The following is a 21,944-nucleotide window of genomic DNA, read 5'->3' on the forward strand; positions in this document are numbered from 1 at the left end:
AATGTTTACTAAAGTCATTGGTGGCACTCCATACGCGCGACGTATGATAATGGCCTCGCCCACCCACCATGGTGTAGACATCTAGAGCCCTAGACCTCCCGATGTATTCCTTTGCGGCTGCTAAGCCAGGCAAAACTATGCAGGGCCCAACCTGGCATAGTTTTGTGTAAAAACTTGCCAGTATTCGGTAGTAAATGTTTACAGGCTTTAGCGAGTGACCGGAAGGCCCCCCCCCCCCCCCCCAGCAGCCTTGCCCCCTCCATGCAGACCTGGCATTGAGGTGGCGTGGTTTCAAGAATAATCGCAAGAAACTGTAATTATTTCAGTGCTTCTATGCCAGAAAACTAAATAATTAACAGCCCAGAGCACCAGACATCAAATCCGCATGCTCGTTTTTGGTTTTTTTTCAGTGTTCCCGGCATGTCAAGCTTAAAGAACGAAGACCAGGTAATAAGAGGACTATAGGTACCGTATGTATGTTTTAGGTTAATTTATCTTAATATTAATGGTTGATTTCCTTTTAAGGCCCTGTTCACACACGGCATTTGAATTGCATTTTACAGCAAGGAGTGTAGTGCTTGTTCCCCATCGCATGCCTTTTCAGTAGGAAATGCTTATGCAATTGGGCAAGCCTCTCCCCTCAAAATGCAATTCAAATGCCACATGTGAACACGGCCTAGGATTCCCTAATCTTATTGTGTGTTAGTAAATCTCCCCGACATGTTTATCTTTAGACATTTTCCTGGTATGTTACGTGGTATTATATTAAAAAAATAGGATCATTTTTTCTATTTTCTGCCTATAGCTTAGTTTTTGAGAAAAATGCCTTTTAAAATGATTCAAATGAGTCTCGGGGGCTCCTGTCTACATAACAAGAGCCCTTCCTGGCTCCATTATCTAATAATTGTGTACGCCTCTATTCAGTGCCAGAGAGCTGGTGATGGGAATTATCTGACAACCGAGCCAGCAGGGGCTTGTGTGACAGACAGAAGCCACTGAGTCGCATTTCCATAATTTTAAAAGATGTTTTTCTCAAAAACCTAGCTATAAGAAGCAAAAAGAAAAATGGATCCTGTTTCAGGAGGCACAACCCAGCATGTAAGTGTGCTTGGATTACTATACACATTAGAGGAATGCCTGACCCATTGATTGTGGTAGGACCAGAACCCTTGTATGGTGGTGTCTTGTATGTATTTGTGTTTATAATTTAATGTAGAGCTTATGAGTGATGTAGAGTATTTTGCTGAATGTTTGAGCCCTAATGGTACATACGGCTAAGCTGTTATCTGTGGGTTTGGATTGTAGCTGTTATTAAAAGGAGGATGTGTATCAGCCGCAGGTGTGAACTTGGCTTTAGGTGCGGCATTTGTGTACATTGCACTATACACCGCATGTAACCTGTTCTTCCTATGTCTAGGGCCGCATGATACTTCTCCTCTGTGTTACTGTATAACATTGCTCATATGGTTTCTTTGTAGTATCTCCCTATAAGCTTTATCCATGATTACTAATGCATCTCTCTGCAATGGCTGCTTCCAGAGAACAATAGAGGTGGCGGCTTCCTGCTGCTCGGGTACCGGCAGTGTCTCCACACTCTATTATCCCTCTGTTACCAGTTCATCCCTTGCCGCTACCTCGCCGTGACGTCACGCTGCTCCATATTCCCCGCCCTCCTCTTCTCACCGCCGCCGGACCCGCCCCCTTCTACCATGACGTAATTCCTTTAGAGCGCCGCTATTGGTTGCCGCATGTTCCCGGGCCCCCGTGTGTAACTGCGGAGAGCGGAAGCGGCGCTCTGTATTGTCTGCGGGAGGAAGAGGAGGGGGAACCGGGGTCAGCTCTGCACACCGCCGCCGTGCTCTCCGCTCCTCACACACGGTGCCTACGTCATTCATGCCCCCGGTCCACATGACGCGTCCTCGGCAGCCGAACTGCGGCGGCTGCGGGCTGTAGCAGAGGCGCCGTATTGTGTCCTTACACCGGGAGAGAGCGGCCAGACACCGAGCACCGGAGCACACACACCCGCACAGGCCGCGCTGACACACGGAGAGGTGGCCGTACACCCGCACAGGCCGGGGAGGAGCGCCGCTCACAATAGCCGCTGCTCCCATTTATTACTACGCGGTTACTGCATTTCTCTGGGAGGAGGAAGATGTCTAAATCCAGCGGAGGAGGAGGAGCCGGAGGAGGGACCGGGGGACTCACCTGGGTGGTAAGTACCGGAGCTGCCGGCTGTGGGAGATGGCTGCGGCGCCCTCTGCTGTCTGCTGTAGGGTACCTGCCATAGCGCTCCCTTTTGCTGGCTGTGGGGTAGTGGCTGTGGCGCCCCCTGCTATTGCCTGTGGGGTAGTGGCTGTGGCGCCCCCTGCTATTGCATGTGGGGTAGTGGCTATGGCGCCCCCTGCTGCCGGCTGTGGGGTAGTGGCTATGGCGCCCCCCGCTGTTGGCTGTAGGGTAGTGGCTATGGCGCCCCCCGCTGCCGGCTGTAGGGTAGTGGCTATGGCGCCCCCCGCTGCCGGCTGTAGGGTAGTGGCTATGGCGCCCCCCGCTGCCGGCTGCAGGGTAGTGGCTGTGGCGCCCCCTGCTATTGCCTGTAGGGTAGTGGCTATGGCGCCCCCCGCTGCTGGCTGTAGGGTAATGGCTATGGCGCTGCCGGCTGTAGGGTAGTGGCTGTGGCGCCCCCCGCTGCCGGCTGTAGGGTTGTGGCTGTGGCACCCCTACTGCCGGCTGTGGCGCTTTCAGCTGTGGGACCAGACTAGAACATTTTTGGATCTCTATAGTCTTCCCCTTCTAAGGCTCACACCTGTATTGGGCAGGCTTACCATTATTAATACCCGAAAAAGTAACACAATTTTTTTATAGGAGAGCTTTCCATACATTGCACAGAAGACCCTCCATTTACCGTCCATGTTTGGCCTCCATGAAGTTCTTTAAAGGGAACCCGTCATCAGCAACTGCCATAATAAACCACTGCCAGAATATTGTCAGCAGTGTAACACCTTCTAGTTTTTGTTTCTTCCATAGCCCAGTTTGGTGGCATCATCCAGAAAATCAACTTTGAAGTGATGTGTAAATTGGTTGTGTAAAGTCAAGGAGGTGGAGAGTTTAATACTGAAGTCAAGATGGAAAACTCTGAACTCCTCCTCCTCTGTGATTTACATTCTTCATTGGACTTCAGGAGATTTGGTTAGTGATGTCACTGGATGCGGGACCATCAATTACAGTGAAGGAAGCTTTCTGAGGAAGAGAGAGCTTGACTTCAGTGTTAAAATCTCCTCCTCCTTGAGTTTTTACAACTAACTTACTTCTGAGTTGGTTTTCTAGAAGATGCCGCCACACTGGGTTATAAAAGAATCACCATCTGGAAGCTGCCTGGCAACATTATCAGGTCAATTTCTAATGACAGGTTCCCTTTAAAGGCAGCATGATTCTGCCTATAAAGGTAGAACGGGTGGTAGGTGCATGTATGAGACGTAAGAAAGCCCTTTTTTAGAGCTAATTCTCACTTCCCCGCTATCTTTTTAAAATCTTTATATGAAATATAAAAATTTTATAAAGCGGCTACTGGAGCATGGAGTAGCCGAACATGAGGCTACGCGTCGCGGCTACTCCACGCCCCAGTAGCCTCTTTGTTCCTCCTACTCTGACATCTGGGGCCTAGAAGCCGGAGTTATGCGCTTGCGCAGTAGCTCCAGCTTTGGAGCAGTGGCCGCACATCCACGGGGCTGTGTTCTGCGCATGCGCAGTATGTCAGCTTCTAGGACGAGGGCGCACAGATACTAGGAGCTGTGTGCCGAAGATGTCGGGGGAGGAACAAAGGCTACTGGGGTGCGGAGTAGCTGCATCATGTAGCCTCATGTCCGGCTACTCCATGTCCCAGTAGCCTCTTTAGAAAATTTACATATTAAGGCAATAAAGATTTTTAAAGAAGATAGCGGGGAAGTGAGAATTAGCTCTAGATAGGGCTATCCTCACGTTCCATACATGCACCTACCACCCGTTCTACCTTTATAGGTAGAATAGTGGAGGTAGGTTCCCTTTAATATAGATATTGTAAAGGTGCATCTACACATGGCATTTGAATTGCATTTTCAATCGCATATTTGTTTCCACTGAACCACATCCAATTGGGTACAAGCACCACATGTTTTGCATGTGCACAATGTGTAATAGATGTGGCGATTTTACCAATCATGTGCGTTTCGGTAGAAACAAATATGAAATTGGGCAAGGTTCAAACCTGGCCACACAGAAAGCCCCAACACAAGTGTGAAATGGGTCTAATTCAGCTACGTGTTCAGTACTAAGTGTGAACATTTTACCAGGGGCCATGATATGTTATATTACTGTATAAATGTATCTACTCAATGTGATCAGCAGTTACTTTTATACAGCATTACAATCGGCCATGTGAAGGCAACCATATTGTTAAAGGGGTTTTCCAACCGACCTATCCAAAGGATACAGCCTAACTTGTTTCATGGGAAAACCCCTTTAAAGGGAATCTGCGACCAGGTACCTAATTTTCATTGAAGACAGGTTGCAGGAGCCCATCACAGCTGCATTGCAAATATGTCTTTCTGCCTTTTCTTAGCATTTGCATTACAATATAATTGTGTGTTATAACTTATCTTGCACCCTGATAGAATCCGCTGTGTAGTCGCAGGGGTTGGGTTTGTTATGACTGCATTTCAAAAAACAATGTGACTTCTTTGTGCTGCAGAATGCTCAGCTCTTGGCCCCCACCTTTGTGCTCCTGGACAGCTCCCCCACTGATGTCTGCTCACCAGGCTGTGAGCTCTGTGTAGGAGCAGGAGGGAGGAGCTGCACAAAGGTGGGGGCTGAGGAGTGAGTAGCACAGGCAAATCACGTGTTGTTGTTTTTTTTAAATGCATCCAAACCAATGCCCAACCCCTGGACTACACATAGGATTCTGTCAGGGTGCAAGGCAAGTTATAACACGCAATTATATTGTAATGCAAATGCTTAGAGAAAGCAGAAAGGTATATTTACACTGCATGTGTGATGGGCTTCTTCAACCTTTCTTTAGTGAAAATGAGGTCCCTGGTGGCAAGTTCCCTTTAATTAACCTGAGACTCCATCATGGTAAGTGAGCACCACCACAGCAGACCACACGTTTACTTACCTTTCCACGCTCCCCTGAAGCTATAGCAGTCGTCTTCTTTACTCCTGTATGAAGCTGGCAGATGTGATGTACTGACCTCATCATGTCTGCCAGCATCAGTGCTGGAGCATATACAGCCACTATATACAGGAGTAAAGAAGACGACTGCTATAGCTTCAGGGGAGCATGGAACGGTGAGCATCGGAGTACCCTAGTCTTTATGCCGGATAATTAAAGGCCGTGGGCCAGATTTGGGCTTTGTGTTTGACACCCGTGATCTAGATTTAGAACAAATCGACCATATTTACACTACTAAAGATTATGGGTAGAAATGAGCAGACCTGTACTTGATGCTAATTGCTTCAAGCTGTGGACATGATTTCCACAGTTTTTAGCAAGGGGCATCAATTAGTTGTATTGGCTATTTGGATGCCAATTCTGCAATACTTCTGGGTCACGTGACTGATTATAGGGCATCAGTGGAATTAAAGGTGTCAATTGGAAAAAATGGCTGCTTTTTTTTTTCCATCTGCCCCATCCATATGCAATGAGTGCTTAATTATTTCCTGTAAATTGCACATAAAAGACTCACACGGGCCAGCACTTTACCTGATCCTGATTACAGTGTTGCAGTTGCAGTTTTGCTGGGAAGCAGGGACTCCATGCATCATACTGATTTTTAATGGTGGGAGTGCGTCCCCAGCCGACTGCAGTTGTGTTTCTAACCTAAATCTGGGTAATGCCACTATTAGTGTACTGTGTTTTTCCTTGTGGATTAATCTTGGGACATTTATAATTGTACCAAACACCATTCACCCATATGACGTGGGTAAGTGGATCCCCGGATATTGAGTGCCTGCAATGCATGTTCCTGGCTTTACAGTTTAAAGGGTTGTTCCCATCTTTGGTGTTTATTGGATGTCCAAAGGACCTACTTTACATATCCAATAAATGGGGGTATTCTTGGATCACCTTTATTTGAAGAACAGGGTCCATGACTCCCATTTCGCTATGCTGGTGATTGAAGAGGCCGCAGTGTTGCTGAAAAGTATGGCTGTTCTCCCAGGTCTCAAAGAACTATCCTTAGCTCCCAGTGCCCGGCCAGGCTAGTACACGCCCCTTCAGCCTCTGACGTTAATTTATATATTACTGAAATACAGTTTTTAAGAAGTTAGGTTATATTCCAGGATTAATAAATTACAGATTAGAGCAAAGGCATACAGGAGGAATCTACGATCAGAGATTGTAGTTTCCTCAAGAAGGTTTCCTTTAAGGCTACATTCACGCAAACGTATGGCCGACATATATACGTCCCCCATACACGCACGGCGTCCAACGGGAGCAGTACGGTACCGTACCCCGTAGAAAGATAGGACATATCCCATCTTTCTCCAGAATACGGTGCCATTCGCCATATATTCCTATGGAGAGGGGCAAGGGTTATCCGAGCTCTCCCTTGCTACGGTACTGCGGGCAACGGCAGTGTCAATGTAGCCTTGGGGATCAGCTGACCATCTGATATGTATAGCCGGTGCCTACTCTCTTATGTTGTTGCGGAATAGAAGGAATGCTATTCTGGATTTCCACATACCTATTCCTTATCCCTATAGGAGAGGCCCTGCCAAATACGTCTTTCAGAAAATGATTTCCCTTCTGCTCAGTTGAACAAAATGTCTGCATGATCAGTCTTTAATGTCAAATGAGTGTGGTCAGTGACTTGGGACCACCTTGCTTAATGTACACACTAAGGCCCTATCACGCAACAGTATTGGGGGCTGTGATCTGGCAGCACAAATTACCACCATAGAGGTCTATTATATCTGATCACGGTGCGGTGAGGCACTGTCTTCTCACTACACCACTACCAGGTGTATAGTCCTAGACGTGTCCTATCTTTCTCCAGAACCATACTGCTCCCGTGAGGTATATACGCCAGCCGCACATGCGTCCCCCCATACGTGTGTGTGAATATAGCCATACAGCAAGGAAATACGGAACTGGAGAAATCACACATTTGTGTGAATGCAACCTCACTAGTATGTTTGCTTTTTTTGAGCAGCTTGACATCTACCAGATGATGTTTCTGTCATGGTCCATTGTGGTGGCATCATTGGGCAAATCAACTTTGACATGAGATGTAAATTGTTGTATAATGTTACCTCGGAGTGTCCCCTCTGCTGGGATTGACACCATGCATCAGAATTCTGGAGAAGCACTTATGTTTCTGCACAAAGTCCTATCAATCACAGTAGGGAGAGCTTGACTTCCCCACCTACGTGAGTTTATCCAACCAATTTACATCTTGATTCATAGATCATTATAAGGTGTTAATCGGCTGGACAACCTAAGGCCGGCGGCAGACATGGGGTTTTGGGATGTTTTTGACAGGCTTTTACCAATTATCTTAATTAAAACTAAAAACGGCCCAAAAACAGCCTAAAAACGCCACGTGTGTCTTCACCCTTAGAGTGGGAATTTTGCTGTAAGCAAAGGCCCAAAGAACATCCATTCAGCCTTCATCTGATCAGTATTTATCGTCGTACAGTAGTGAACACTGGATTAAAAAGCCATTTTATCCTGCTTGGAAAAAAAAAATGGTTTTTGGTAGCCCTTAATAGCCAATTGTAGATGGAATCCATCCCCAGCCTTTGTTGAAAGGCTGGGCATTCCTTAGGCGATCTGGCCATAGGGGGGGCTTATACTGTGGGATACTTAGTAGTAGCCTTTCATCGGGATATCTCCCACCATAAAAAAACGAGGTGCAAACATAGCGTGAGGGGGTCACTTTTGCAGCCAGTTTGTCACGGTCAATGATGGTGCTGCCTTGTCACTTGACTTTGGGTGAAACTGTACAGATTAATTTAACCTGCTCAAACTTGCGCTCACATTTCACTCGGGAAACAAATTGAGCATAAATCACACATCACACATCATACAGCTTCAGCACCACAATAATCCGCTGCCACCACTTATTGCATTTACACTGGGACCAATAAGTATCCCACTCTACATCCACTCTGGCCTCTATAGCAGTCTCTTTGTTACACCACTAAACATGCACACACAGCTAATCACACTTTACAAGGCTATGAGTTCGCAGAGCAATCAGGGACCAAAATTAAAGTAAAGGCTTTAATTACAAAAAGGTGTTCAATGCGTCAAAAACATGTTAAAAACAAAAGAATGACTAAATAAAATGACACAACACTGCAAAACAGTTATAAAATAAAAAGGGAGAAAAATAACAGAAACTTACAACTTAAAGTAAATCCTGAATCCCTGTAGGTGGGAGAAATATGGAACACACTGAGCTTGTCAGGCCGCCTCCATAGAGTGAAGACTATTTCCTGTATCTCCTATTGTTTTATAATATCTCTGTTTAGTTCAGGCTTCAGAACCTTCCATTGATTAATTAGTCCACAGGGTCAATCAGGATTGGACAAAGTGTTAATGATGGGGAGAGTCCAGGAACAGTTTTTGTTTCCAAGTCCTGATGCAGGAGGGGAAGGGGCAGAAGTGACTCGGTGTCCTTTGGGGTCTGCACAGACCACAGTCTTCAGATCAGAGTTTATCAGGCTGTAAAAACTCCAGGATGACATAAAAAGGTGCCTGGACACTTCAAAAGATACTAATTGTCATATATTTAAACAAAGTTACTAATTGCCCTATAATTAAACAAGTCTTAAACCTTCAAGTCTTTACTGTCTAAGACATAGAGCTGAGCAGGAACCCAGACAGAACTGGAAGGGGATCGAAATCGTGAAAACGAGGGGTCCGACGGACTAATGGAGCAGACAGCTGTGCATGAGTGGAAATCGCCGGTTAACGGTCATGCGCGGCCTTCTGCTCCATTAATCTGAAGGAGCGACACGGGGTCTGTCGGACCCCTTGTTTTTGTGATCTGTGGGGGTCTCAGCACTGGGACCCCCACTGATCAGCAAGTTAGGCCCTAGCCCGTGGCACTTTTTTATGCAGTCTGTACTAACCTATAAGTAAAATCAACTTTCCATACACCTCTGTTCCAACAACCAGCGGACCTCGGGTGCTTGAGCAGCTTTGCATTAAAGTTGTAAGATACTTGCCCACTGCTCCGGTTTCCCTGTCTTGTATGTGCTCTCTCTTCCCTTTGTGTGGGTCTCGCAGTGATGGCTCAGTTCACCTCCATCCCATAGTCTCTCCATGAAGAGGCAGGCGCCCCACGACATGTGAACGTCTTCTACACTTGTGCCCTGGAGAGAGGCTGAGAGCAGTGAGCCAATGCATTGGGAATAATGGGGACCAGAGCATCAAAAAAAATTGCAATGAGCTGTTATGCATTTTTTCCCCACTTTACTTTTCTTCTTAAATCTAGTCATCTATAAACCACAGGATAGAAGGATAATACTAGTGTGAAGAGGGTAATCCGGCAGTAGCACATGAGTGGCTTGTGGGGGGATGTATTATGCATCTACATTTTGCATTGTGTGCGTCGCTTCATCTTTTCTTCTATCTTTTCCCTACAGACTTTGTTTGATAACCAGAACAATGCATCTGCGAAGGAAGAAAGTGAAAGCAACAGCAATAACAAGAATGACTCCAAGAAGATGTCTGTGGAGAGAGTTTACCAGAAGAAGACACAACTGGAGCACATCCTCCTGCGTCCTGATACTTACATTGGATCTGTGGAGCCTGTCACACAGGTGAACTTTACCAACCCTTGTTTCCTATCTTCCCCGTCATTGCATAATGTCTTCATTTCCTATCTATGCTATTCAGTCTTATCATTCATGTACACAAGGAAGCTGCTCCCCGGGAGATTCTCCCTCTTGCCATTACTTGTTATAAGTTACTGGCTTGGTAGCTGAATGTAGATCCATTATAAGAATACAAGCAGTCACTGGCCTAAAGATGGCTGCTACTGCAGGGGATGAATTATGCTGAGTTGGTGTCCCTCAACGTAAAAGGGATCCGACGCATTTAATGATTTGGTTATAATTTGTTTTCTCTATGGGGTACTTCGTTTTATTGTTAGTGAGCTGCAATTGTAAATGTGTCACAGTAAAGTAACTGTATAGTCGTCCATCAATGAAGTTTATTTTCATAGAGATCTTAAAGGGATTGGAGCCTTATAATTGATACAAAAGGATTGGCTGTAGTGTCTATAGTCTGTTGATAAATGCAGCTGCTTTTTGGAGAATATCTGTTACCAGTCCATAGAAAAAGCTGTAAATATCTTTACAAAGCTGTACACAATCTCGTATTGTTAACAAAGAAATGTCTTAATTACTTGATTTTAATTTTTATTTTCATTTCTTAATTAAGGCAATGTGGGTTTATGATGAAGACATTGGTATGAATTGCCGGGACATTACTTATGTACCAGGATTATATAAAATATTTGATGAAATTTTAGGTGAGTTGTGTTTTATGAAATTATATTGTGAAGCTGTGTATATAAACACTTGGCATGGAGGTAGCTTAAAAGTGAAAATAATCGCCGTACAAGCCCTGACATATTTCCCCTAATGTATGTGTTTGCAAGATGGTGACACAAAGCTGACATTTATTAAAACCCCCTATGGCCCTGAAATGTTGAAACTTCTCCTCCTGATGATTCGGCTCTGCACCTCCCATGTTGTTCTTGGCGGGACATGATCACTACAGCCAGCGGCTGAGCCATTGTGTGTCATAGACGCTAGTCTAACACATCAAGCCTGTGTCTACAGAACATCGCCTGCCAGCCGCTGACTGGGTGAAGCCGTAGTTGTGTAAAAAATTAAAATCACTCCATGTGCCTGAAGTGAATGGGCAGCCACATGTCGCTTCACAGCAGCTGAAGCACCAGATAGGATGTGAAGTTTCCACGGATATATAGGGTATATAGGGAACCCTCATTTTATAGCATATACTGTGGATACATCCTTAACATCTATAATGAAAATTACCCGCTTTAATGAAGAAAACTTACTTCCGACTCTTCTATCTTTTTGCTCAGCTATTAGGAAATATTTAAATATAAGCTAGTTATATATATATAGTATCACCCATTCTTACACCCTACACACTGAGGTGTACAACCTTATGTAATGGAGACAAATATATTTGAATGTGGACCCCTGTAGCAATAAATATGACACTATTCTCTTAATATGCAGTAACACTTGACAAGTGCAGAAATTTTAGCAGTGTTGCAGGAATAACAAGTAGAGCATCGACTTTAATGAGAAATATTTACTGCATGTTCATTTTCTCGGTTGGCTTGAAACTAATTTTCTTTTCATTTTACAGTCAATGCAGCCGACAATAAGCAGAGGGATAAAAACATGAGCTGCATTAAAATTTCTATTGATCCGTAAGTAAAAAAAATATTTTCCAGTTCTTTATGGTAATTAGTGTCATTTTAGTTTTGAAGCTTTAATGGCAAAGAATATGGTCTGTACTTAAGAAACTTTCCCTTCCATTCAATGGGATCTGCAGGGTTCCTGTCGCGCCTCTACACAGTGGATTGGTCTGATTTTGCCTCTCTCCTGTGTAACATTGCTGCTGGTTGGGATACTACTTGTCACACCCTTACTTGTTTCCTTATACCATTCTGGAAAATGTATTTTTATATTTCCTCTCTGGTAATAAAGATGGTATAGCTCTTATGCTTATGGGAATCGGACCCACACCAATATGGTTTTTAAAGAATATTCTATAGATACATAACAAATATCCCACAGATTTCCTATAAAGGCAAGTGTGTCTGTGTGTGTGTGTCTGCTTATGCCTGTTTCCACCATATAAACAACATGTCCATACAGCCAACCCGAACAGATATGTTTATATCGGCTGCTTCCCTGATTAGTCTGCTAATGACAGTGACAAAAACCTAATTTGTCTCGCCATTCTAGTTAATTCAAATATTTTATGAATCTAACATAGAAACCACTATAAATCGTCACAAGAATAAGACTAATACAGTGAAACGTTACAATAGAGGTAAATATTATCTAACAAAAATAATGTTTTGTTTGTCACAGTGACTCCAATATCATCAGCATTTGGAACAATGGGAAAGGGATTCCAGTGGTGGAGCATAAAGTAGAGAAAGTCTATGTTCCAGCTCTGATATTTGGGCAGCTATTGACCTCCAGCAACTATGATGATGATGAGAAAAAAGTAACAGGCAAGTTTGACACAATTGGCATAAATGCTTAGACTTAAATGATAACTAACTTTTCAACACACACTGCAACCTGTAAATACGGGAATCTTTGATATTTCTTATTGGAGCAAAGGGCTTCCTCCTCCACTTACTTTGGTTCTCATGATCCTCCTTATCTGTCATTGAAGCCACAGAACAGAAGCTCACAAAGGTGTCAAATGATACAGGATCTCTGTGCAGGAGAGCACTGAGCCCCTGGAGCAGTCTCCTCCCAGCAGCTGAAAGTGCACAGCAAATTAACAGACAGACTGCAGGAACAAGAGTTTCTGGAAAATGGTCACATCACATAATGACCAGAGACATGTACACACACTACGCAACTGATTTCTGCAAAGTTTGTTGAAAGATTAGATATGCTTTAAAGTAGAAAACTTTATTCATTTTGCTTATTTGTTTTCGCAGGTGGCCGTAATGGTTATGGTGCTAAACTTTGTAATATATTCAGTACAAAATTTACAGTGGAAACAGCCTGCAAAGAATACAAACACAGCTTTAAACAGGTACCATATTTTTCGGACTATAAGACACACTGGACCATAAGAAGCACCTTGGTTTTAGAGGTGGAAAAATAAGAAAAAAATGTTTTTTCCCCAAATAGTGTGCTAAAATATTTAATAAAGTAACAGTAAAGTAGTAGTTGCAGCCATGTTTCTCTTTGGAGAGGGTTAGGGGGCGAGTAGCCCTCACCCCCTCCTCCTCTCCCAGGCATCAACGGTGGGCACACGTTCATGTGAATGTAGCCTAAGGGGACTGTGTAGGGGATACTGTCATTGTGTGACATTTGGTGAAGTTTTAAGTGTACTGTGTTCGGGGAGAATTAATGGGGAGACTTTATTAGGGGACATTTTATGGGACACTGTTACCTGATGCTGAAGGATGACTCCCGTGCCGTGACAGATTTAGCCCTATACAGAACACATGGTTGTTCCTTTGACCCAACACTGATTGGCTAGGGCTTGGCTAGCAGCAAGCTCAGCCAACCAGTGATGGGAATTACGGCTCTTTAGTTAGAATTATGCTGACACGTAGTCAGGGGGTCTCAAGAGTTACCAGGTATGAGTATATGTGACAATGGTCACAAGAGCTTGCAATCTATGAGGAGGAGGGCACAGGGTGACAGTGCTTGTACAATGGTCACAAGAACTTACAATCTATGAGGAGGAGGGGACACGAGGTGACAATGCTTGTATAATGGCCACAAGAACTTACAATCTATGAGGAGGAGGACACAGGGTGACAGTGCTTGTACAATGGTCACAAGAGCTTACAATCTATGAGGAGGAGGGGACACAAGAGGTGACATTGCTTGTATAATGGCCACAAGAACTTACAATCTATGAGGAGGAAGACAAAGGAGGTGACAATGCTTGTATAATGGTGACAAGAGCTTACAATCTGAGGAGGAGGAGGTGGACAAAGGAGGTGACAGACTGTAAGCTCATATGACCTTGTACAAGCACTGTTTGGGAATTGTTCAGTTTCACACACCTGTGAGCACAGCACAGCAGGCACAGGAGCAGAGACTCAGGTCACATGTCCTGTCCCCTCTCTAGTGTTATCTGATGCCCCTGCAGCAGAGCAGCTGGGACTCTGGGAGAAGACAGTGAGTGCTCCGTGCTGAGAGGGCGTGGCTTCTGCTTCCCTTCATCAGATAACCTGGAAGTGGTGTCACAGTCAGTGTGCACTTTGTGGAGCCGAGCTCAGCACTGCCCCTGCGCTTACTGTGCCGTCCTCCATTCCCTCCTGCAGTGGAGGGCTGAGACCCTGGCACACAACTACATTCGGACTATATGACGCACCAATGTTTTTTCCCCATCTTCTGGGGTAAAAATGTGCGTCTTATAGTCCAAAAAATACGGTATGTCATGTGTATGCAGTGCTTCTAACCCAAGCAGACCTGCATGAGGGTGTGTGTCTCCTGAAAGAGGATGCACTCTTCTTTTTGCTTCTAATAGCTTAGTTTTTTAGGGAGGGGGGGGTGTTTCTTAGAATTATGCAAATGAACCTGGAGCTCCTGTCTACATCCCTCCTTGCTCTATCGTCATATTATTCATAGTCTAATTTTCAAAAATTAAGCTGGTGGAAGCAAAAAGACTGTATCCTGTTTCAGCACCCTGGCATGTAAGTGTGCTTGGATTGGAAACAATGAATCCATGTGGTAGATTTCCTTTAACCCTTTTTTGTTTTTATGGAGTACAATTTCCACAAATGCAAAGTAGCACATTTATCAGCAGCAAATGTATATCACACATTACTAAGGTAAATTGTCTACTAAGGTAAATCCCTTATATGGCCCAAGTAAGAGGGACATGCTTGACAACAGCCTGTCGATACAATAAACATAAACCAATAAACAAGACAATATAGAATAAACCCAATCTGAAGATGGATTATGCTTTTCTCTTTGTGATGTACCTGTTTCACTAGACTTCATTACATTTTCATGCATTTTATAAATAGGAGAATAAGGCAGATGCTTACTTAGCTTTCAGCATGTTAACATATCTGTTTTTCATTAAGACCTGGATGAACAACATGCAAAAGACCACAGACCCGAAGATCAAGTATTTTGATGGGGATGACTACACATGTATTACATTCCAGCCAGACTTATCCAAGTTTAAGATGGAAAAATTAGACAAGGATACTGTGGCTCTCTTAACTAGAAGGGCTTATGATGTCGCTGGCTCCTGCAAAGGTGTGAAAGTCATGCTCAATGGGAAAAAGCTTCCTGTAAGTATAAAGACTTAAGATAGGAAAAAAAACATTTAAGGTTAGATACCGCTGCCCATTAACTATACCTTACTTCTACAGGTGAATGGCTTCCGCAGTTACGTAGATCTTTACGTAAAGGAGAAGTTGGATGAGACGGGCGTAGCACTCAAAGTAATCCACGAAGTTGTGAATGAGCGGTGGGATGTGTGTCTCACACTGAGTGAAAAGGGCTTTCAACAGATCAGCTTTGTAAATAGTATAGCTACCACAAAGGTAAGGATGTGCTTATGTGTAGGTCTTTGGGTATTATTATGTTTGTAGGTGTAAACTATGATCTGTAAAGCAGAATATGATGGCATTATATAAAGATTAATTATTTTTTCTCCAGTCCCTGACGAAGTGCATGGATTTTGTTATATTTAACAAGCAACTCGCCACTCTTGTTCTGTGAGAAGTATGTTAATTATTGTATATGGAACTTACAATCCGCAGATAATGTTTTGTGATGTTTCGGTCAACATGTAATAGTGAACAGAAAAAACAAATATATAAGCAAAGTATATACAAAATGTGCACATGATATCATAGTACAGTGTGTCTTAAAGCATCACAAGAATGCAGGACATACATGAATGTAGCATTATGCAGAGGTGATGTATACATATACAGCAAATCTAGTAACACAATCAATATCCAGGGACGCCTCAAATTGTTAAAATATGTTTTCAGAGCATTGGCCCAAGTGCTTGGAAGCAAATGTAGGCATTATGTTGATAGCTAGTACAGAAAATACCATGTATGATATATAGAATATGCAGACTTACTGGATTAAAGAGGGGAAATGAGCGTATAGTGGTGCATAGACTGAGGAAGGTCACTTTGTTGACCAAAATATTATCTGTGAATTGCACTTTTCAAATAAAATAATTCTATTCTCGCTGAACCAGAGTTCTAAGTTGTGTGTTGAATCCGGATTGGTATCCTACTCAGGAACCAGAAGTACCTCCCAGGAGTAATTTGTACTTCTAATGCATTGTATTTTGTAATATTGCTGTTGATTTGGGGGATGTAATGCTCATTTTGGTGACTGGTGTAATATCAGAGTTATTTAAAAAAAAATTTTTTTTTTTATTTCAAAGGGTGGTAGACATGTAGATTATGTAGTGGATCAGATTGTATCTAAACTTATTGAAGTGGTGAAGAAAAAGAACAAAGCTGGAGTTTCTGTAAAGCCGTTCCAGGTACTGTGCCTTTTCATTTTATCTTTGTGAAATTATGCTTTTTATTTATTCTTAGTATTTGGTGCTGCAGTTGCCCTTATTTATAAAATAAGCATAGTTTACCTCTAGAAATGCAGGTCTCTTAAGGGCAAATTGGTTGATGCGGTACTATTTGTCCCTTTTATTGTGCATGTGTTTTATTCTAAGTCATTGTAGTCGTAAGGGCCATATGGTTGCCTCCGATCTGGCTGTGAAAAGATGCAACTGAAGGATGGGTGGGAATGGTCAGACAGGTAGTTTTTTTGGAGGGGCACTTCATGGCTTAGGACACACGTTCAGGTTTTGGAATGGTTTTTTTTTTTTTTTAAGCCAAAACCAGAAATTTAATATTGAAAAAAAGAGTTGTGTTCTTTTTCTTTTCACTCCTTTTGGCTTCAATGATTGAAAACCTGTTACTCCAACTAGCATTGCAACATGTTACTAATGCCTTACCTGGCTCAAATAACATGATGCATTTACTTTTTCTTTTTATCTCCAGGTGAAGAATCACGTATGGGTCTTTATCAATTGTTTGATTGAGAACCCCACCTTTGACTCTCAGACAAAGGAAAACATGACCCTCCAAGCAAAAAGTTTTGGCTCAAAGTGTCCACTCTCTGAAAAGTTTGCAAAAGCAGTGAGTATTGTGGTGAAACCTCTAATGCAGTGCCTACTATTGCCTTTCTTCCTTATGTTAAAGTGAACTTGTCAGGGTAATTCAGGACACTAAAACCCACCTTGCGGACCGTTGGTTCAGTGTCCCAAATCGCCCTGTAGTATTACTGAGCGATTATTTAAATAAAAATAAAAACTTGCCTTGTTCCTTTGGTGCCTGCATATTGTGGCAAGTGAAGCTGGTGTAATACATCCCCCGCTTCACTGCACAAGCACTGTAGGTACAGCGCAGACACAGGATCTCGCAATGTGAGCCCAAAATGCTTCACTGGACTCACATCATGGTCTGGTTTATATGGGGCTGTAAGCAGCCATCATGGAATAAACACCCTGCTTGAATTATCCATTGAAAAAGTCCCATGCAGAAACTCTTATAATACGACCATTATATCTTGTTTTAGGCTTTTTGGTGAAATTGTCACATTAAAGGTGTTTGAGGAGTTTCAGTGATATTGGGCAGGTCATCAATTCCACAAGGTCATTTATGTTAAAATGTTTCTGATTTTATAGATTTTTTTTTTTTCTTTCTTTTTGTGACCTATAGGCTTCGAATTGTGGCATAGTGGAGAGCATATTAAACTGGGTCAAATTTAAAGCGCAAACACAGCTGAATAAGAAATGTTCCTCTGTGAAGCACAGCAAAATTAAAGGCATTCCCAAACTGGATGATGCAAACGATGCTGGTAAGTCTGAAGATTTAGTTTACTTATGCACATGGTCATTTACACTAAATACTGCTGGCTGTAATTGTGCTCGAACAGTTCAGCTTGAGTCCAGCAAGTGAAAACCGATGTAGAGGTCACAAGGGTAAATTATGTGGCTACCTCCATCTTGCATACCATGGATTTAGAGATTGCCGTTCCCCGTCTTGTAGGCATCTTTTTCAATTGTATAAAAAAGGTGGGGTTATACTGCTCTAACATTATTACATAATGGAAATGATTGTGGATTGTTAAACCTACATCATATTCCATGCCAAAATCTCCTGTAGGCTTTCATACAAGGATTTTGATTGACAGTTTCTATATTTTTCCAGAGTCTGCTTCAACCCCTTTAGGACGCATTCAAAAGTCCATAACTTTTTCATTGTTCTGTGTACAGAGCTATGTGAAGGCTTATTTTGTGCGTAACAAATTTTACTTCTCCGTGGCATTAATAATTATTTTGTGCCGTGTACTGGGAAGCTTGAAAAATTCCAAATGTGGGAAAAACAGTGTTTGCGGCAAATTCTTGTGGGCTCAGTTTTTAGGACTTTCACTGTGCGCTCCAAATAAAACCTCTGCTTTATTTCGCCATCTTCTGATGCTAATAACTTTTTTATACTTTGAGCTGTGTTAGGTATAATTTTTTTGCAAAATGAGCCGACGGTTTCATTGCTACCATTTTGAGGTTTGTGCAACATTTTGATCACTTTTTATTAAATTTTTTATTTGTAAAAGTCGCGCTTCGCACATTTGAGTGTTATTTTCCGTTATGTGGTTCACCCCCATGTTGCAGTGTGTGGCATTTTTGCACAGTATACATTACAATGAGCCACTGGCTCATTGTATTGTAACTGCAAAAAACATGCAGCCTCGGGTCTGATGAAGAACCGAGGCTGTAATGGCAACCGATCGTCGCCATCCCAATGACGTTAGTGGGAGCAAGCGGATCCAAGATGGCAGTGCTCACAGGCAGCCGGCGGCAGCTTTGTTTGGCATCGGAGGAGTTAATACGTTCGATTGGTGCATGCACTGACCGTGGGTATTAGCGGTGGGGGTTTACTGCAATATGCATCAAACTCCACCTCTTGTATGAAGAGGGTCTAGCTGTGAGCCCTCTTCATACACTCCCCGCACCACTGCACCGTACAGGTACGGCGCAGATCGTGAAGGGATTCAATATAGGACATGTTGATCAATAGCTGAGAATTTAGCAAGAATATTCTCAGCACAAATTTGCCCAATGAACTAGACCTAATAATTGATAATAATAATAATCTTTTTTTTATATAGCGCCATCAAATTCCATAGCGCTTTACAAATCATAGGGAACATATAGAAATATAATATTACATTACAGAGTACAGTACGAGTGAGGGCCCTGCTCACAAGAGCTTACAGTCTATGAGGATGAGGGGGTGACACAAGAGGTATAAGAGCTTGTAGAATGATTCGGCCATTATTTATAAGGGAACAATATAAAATAATTTAATAAATAAAGATTCTGCTGCTTGAACCAGTCATCAGCCGCCATCTTACATACAAGGTCCAAGGTGGCAGTGACTGCAGAGAAGCCGAGAGCTTGGTATATATCTAATTTTAGTTTACAGTTCTAAAACACTTAAAGGTTCTTTGATTGTGTCTTATGTTCAATGTAACATGTAAGATACTTTGCTTAATTCACTATTTATGCATAGAAAACAGTTCTAGTATTAAATTCTCTGGATAGATAGAATGGTGACGTCTTAAGAATGTCAACTATGTCGACACATTAGTTTAATGTAAATCTTACTTTTTGTCAAAAACACTTCTCTAAAACGCATTATACTCTGGTAAAACAAAAAATTCATGTGTGACCTATGGTTTATTGTGTTTGAGGGTGTTTTATATACCTTATATACTCGAGTATAAGCCTAGTTTTTCAGCACAAAAAATGTGCTGAAAAACCCAAACTCGGCTTATACTCGAGTCAAAAAAATAAATATATCTAAACTCACCTTTGTATATCTTCTGTGCGATCTGTCCGGCAGCAGCGACAGGCTATATACACTGGGGCAGGGTCTGGCAGGCTATATACACTGGGGCAGGGGCTGGCAGGCTATATACACTGGGGCAGGGGCTGGCAGGCTATGTACACTGGGGCAGGGGCTGGCAGGCTATATACACTGGGGCAGGGGCTGGCTGGCTATATACACTGGGGCAGGGTCTGGCAGGCTATATACACTGGGGCAGGGTCTGGCAGGCTATATACACTGGGGCAGGGTCTGGCAGGCTATATACACTGGGGCAGGGTCTGGCAGGCTATATACACTGGGGCAGGGTCTGGCAGGCTATATACACTGGGGCAGGGTCTGGCAGGCTATATACACTGGGGCAGGGTCTGGCAGGCTATATACACTGGGGCAGGGTCTGGCAGGCTATATACACTGGGGCAGGGTCTGGCAGGCTATATACACTGGGGCAGGGTCTGGCAGGCTATATACACTGGGGCAGGGTCTGGCAGGCTATATACACTGGGGCAGGGTCTGGCAGGCTATATACTGGGGAGGCTGTGACCAATGCATTTCCCACCCTCGGCTTATACTCGAGTCAATAGGTTTTCCCAGTATTTTGTGGTAAAATTAGGGGCCTCGGCTTATACTCGGGTCGGCTTATACTCGAGTATATACGGTAATTGCACTAGATCTTGTCTTTTAGGTAATTTTATTATTGCTTTTCCCAGGTGGCAAACATTCCTTGGACTGCACTCTAATTCTGACGGAAGGAGACTCCGCCAAATCTCTGGCTGTGTCTGGATTGGGTGTTATTGGTCGTGACCGATATGGTGTGTTCCCTCTCAGAGGAAAAATGCTCAATGTACGAGAAGCTTCTCACAAACAGGTTAGTGCATCCGACATATCTGTTTAGTAATGCTTGAAAATTAAATTTTGGCTTAAAATTGGCAACGATCGCTCAGTCCTAGTAAAATGGATTTGAACTAGTTCAAGTCTTTTGGTTTGGAGTCTGATTCTAGATTCTTTGATGCCAAATTAAAGGAATGAATGCTTATTTTGGACATTGCTATGGGTGTATGAAATATTTGCATTTCCATCAGTATTATAACAATGTGTCCACATTTTATTGAATAAAATGACATCTGCAGTATTCATTTTATTTTCTGGTTTTATTAAGATAATGGAGAATGCCGAAATCAACAACATTATAAAAATTGTTGGTTTGCAATACAAAAAGAGCTATGATGACCAGGAGTCCCTCAAGTCTTTGCGTTATGGAAAGATCATGATTATGACTGATCAGGTAAGGAATTACTGATAACTTATGCTGCCTGTCACATCTATACGGGTTAATGATATAATTGTGATTTATAATTCCCTCCTTATAGCACCTGTTTCATAACCAATTCTCTGACTTTTTGTCTTTATATAGGATCAAGATGGATCTCATATTAAAGGTTTATTGATTAACTTTTTCCATCACAATTGGCCATCCCTGTTGAAACACAATTTTCTAGAAGAATTTATTACCCCAATTGTTAAGGTGCATAGTAATAGTATAGTATTTCTGACTTTGGCAGTGAGGTTTATCTTTGGGCACTATTAACCTGTGACTTTTTTTTTGTTTTTAAAGGCAACAAAAAATAAGCAGGAGTTGTCATTCTACAGTATTCCCGAGTTTGACGAATGGAAAAAACAAATTGAGAACCAGAAACTCTGGAAGATAAAGTACTACAAAGGTGTGTACAGAGGATGAGGACACAATGAAGCAGAGTAGGCTGTACACAGATTATAATTTTTCTTTATTGAAAGACAGGGATACTTTGATTAATCTGTGTTTGGAGCTCAGGATGTAATTCAGAAATAGAAATATAAAGAAACATTCTTTTCTATTTAGGATTGGGTACAAGTACTGCAAAGGAGGCCAAAGAGTATTTTGCAGACATGGACCGCCATCGTATTCTTTTCCGATATGCTGGGCCAGAGGACGATGCTGCCATAACTCTGGTAAGAGCCATATGGTCATTAATGGTTACAACTGCATGTTAGACCTTCTTTAGAAAGCTCTGTGTGGGCAATGAATCCTGGACCATATTATTAGCTGTATTTCCAGGGCTGAACATTGCTTGGACTACCCGGATCCTGGTCATCTGTAATGAGTCACTGCCTCACTATGAGGCTACTATCCTGCAAACATTATTGTCGTACAGGACACTACAAGTACTCACATCAACATAAATGGCTATAGTTTTGGGAATCATTCTCCTTGCACAGCATGCAGTCTGGGAA

General features: G+C 42.8%; 1 protein-coding gene across 1 annotated transcript in view; it reads left to right on the forward strand.

Moving 5' to 3' along the window:
- Positions 1-1,740: 1,740 nt before the first annotated feature.
- Positions 1,741-21,944, forward strand: part of TOP2B (DNA topoisomerase II beta) — a 37,229-nt gene continuing 17,025 nt past the window's right edge. Inside the window, exons 1-16 of the mRNA XM_072153611.1 lie at positions 1,741-2,212; positions 9,628-9,804; positions 10,427-10,517; positions 11,393-11,456; positions 12,127-12,272; positions 12,714-12,811; positions 14,832-15,044; positions 15,126-15,299; positions 16,166-16,267; positions 16,785-16,922; positions 17,505-17,643; positions 20,384-20,541; positions 20,833-20,958; positions 21,088-21,198; positions 21,289-21,394; positions 21,553-21,662. Coding sequence (XP_072009712.1) covers positions 2,153-2,212; positions 9,628-9,804; positions 10,427-10,517; positions 11,393-11,456; positions 12,127-12,272; positions 12,714-12,811; positions 14,832-15,044; positions 15,126-15,299; positions 16,166-16,267; positions 16,785-16,922; positions 17,505-17,643; positions 20,384-20,541; positions 20,833-20,958; positions 21,088-21,198; positions 21,289-21,394; positions 21,553-21,662 — 2,013 coding nt within the window. The 5' untranslated portion in view covers positions 1,741-2,152. The remainder of the gene's footprint in view (positions 2,213-9,627; positions 9,805-10,426; positions 10,518-11,392; positions 11,457-12,126; positions 12,273-12,713; positions 12,812-14,831; positions 15,045-15,125; positions 15,300-16,165; positions 16,268-16,784; positions 16,923-17,504; positions 17,644-20,383; positions 20,542-20,832; positions 20,959-21,087; positions 21,199-21,288; positions 21,395-21,552; positions 21,663-21,944) is intronic.

Source organism: Engystomops pustulosus, chromosome 5 (assembly GCF_040894005.1).
Source record: "Engystomops pustulosus chromosome 5, aEngPut4.maternal, whole genome shotgun sequence".
Lineage (NCBI taxonomy): Eukaryota > Metazoa > Chordata > Amphibia > Anura > Leptodactylidae > Engystomops > Engystomops pustulosus.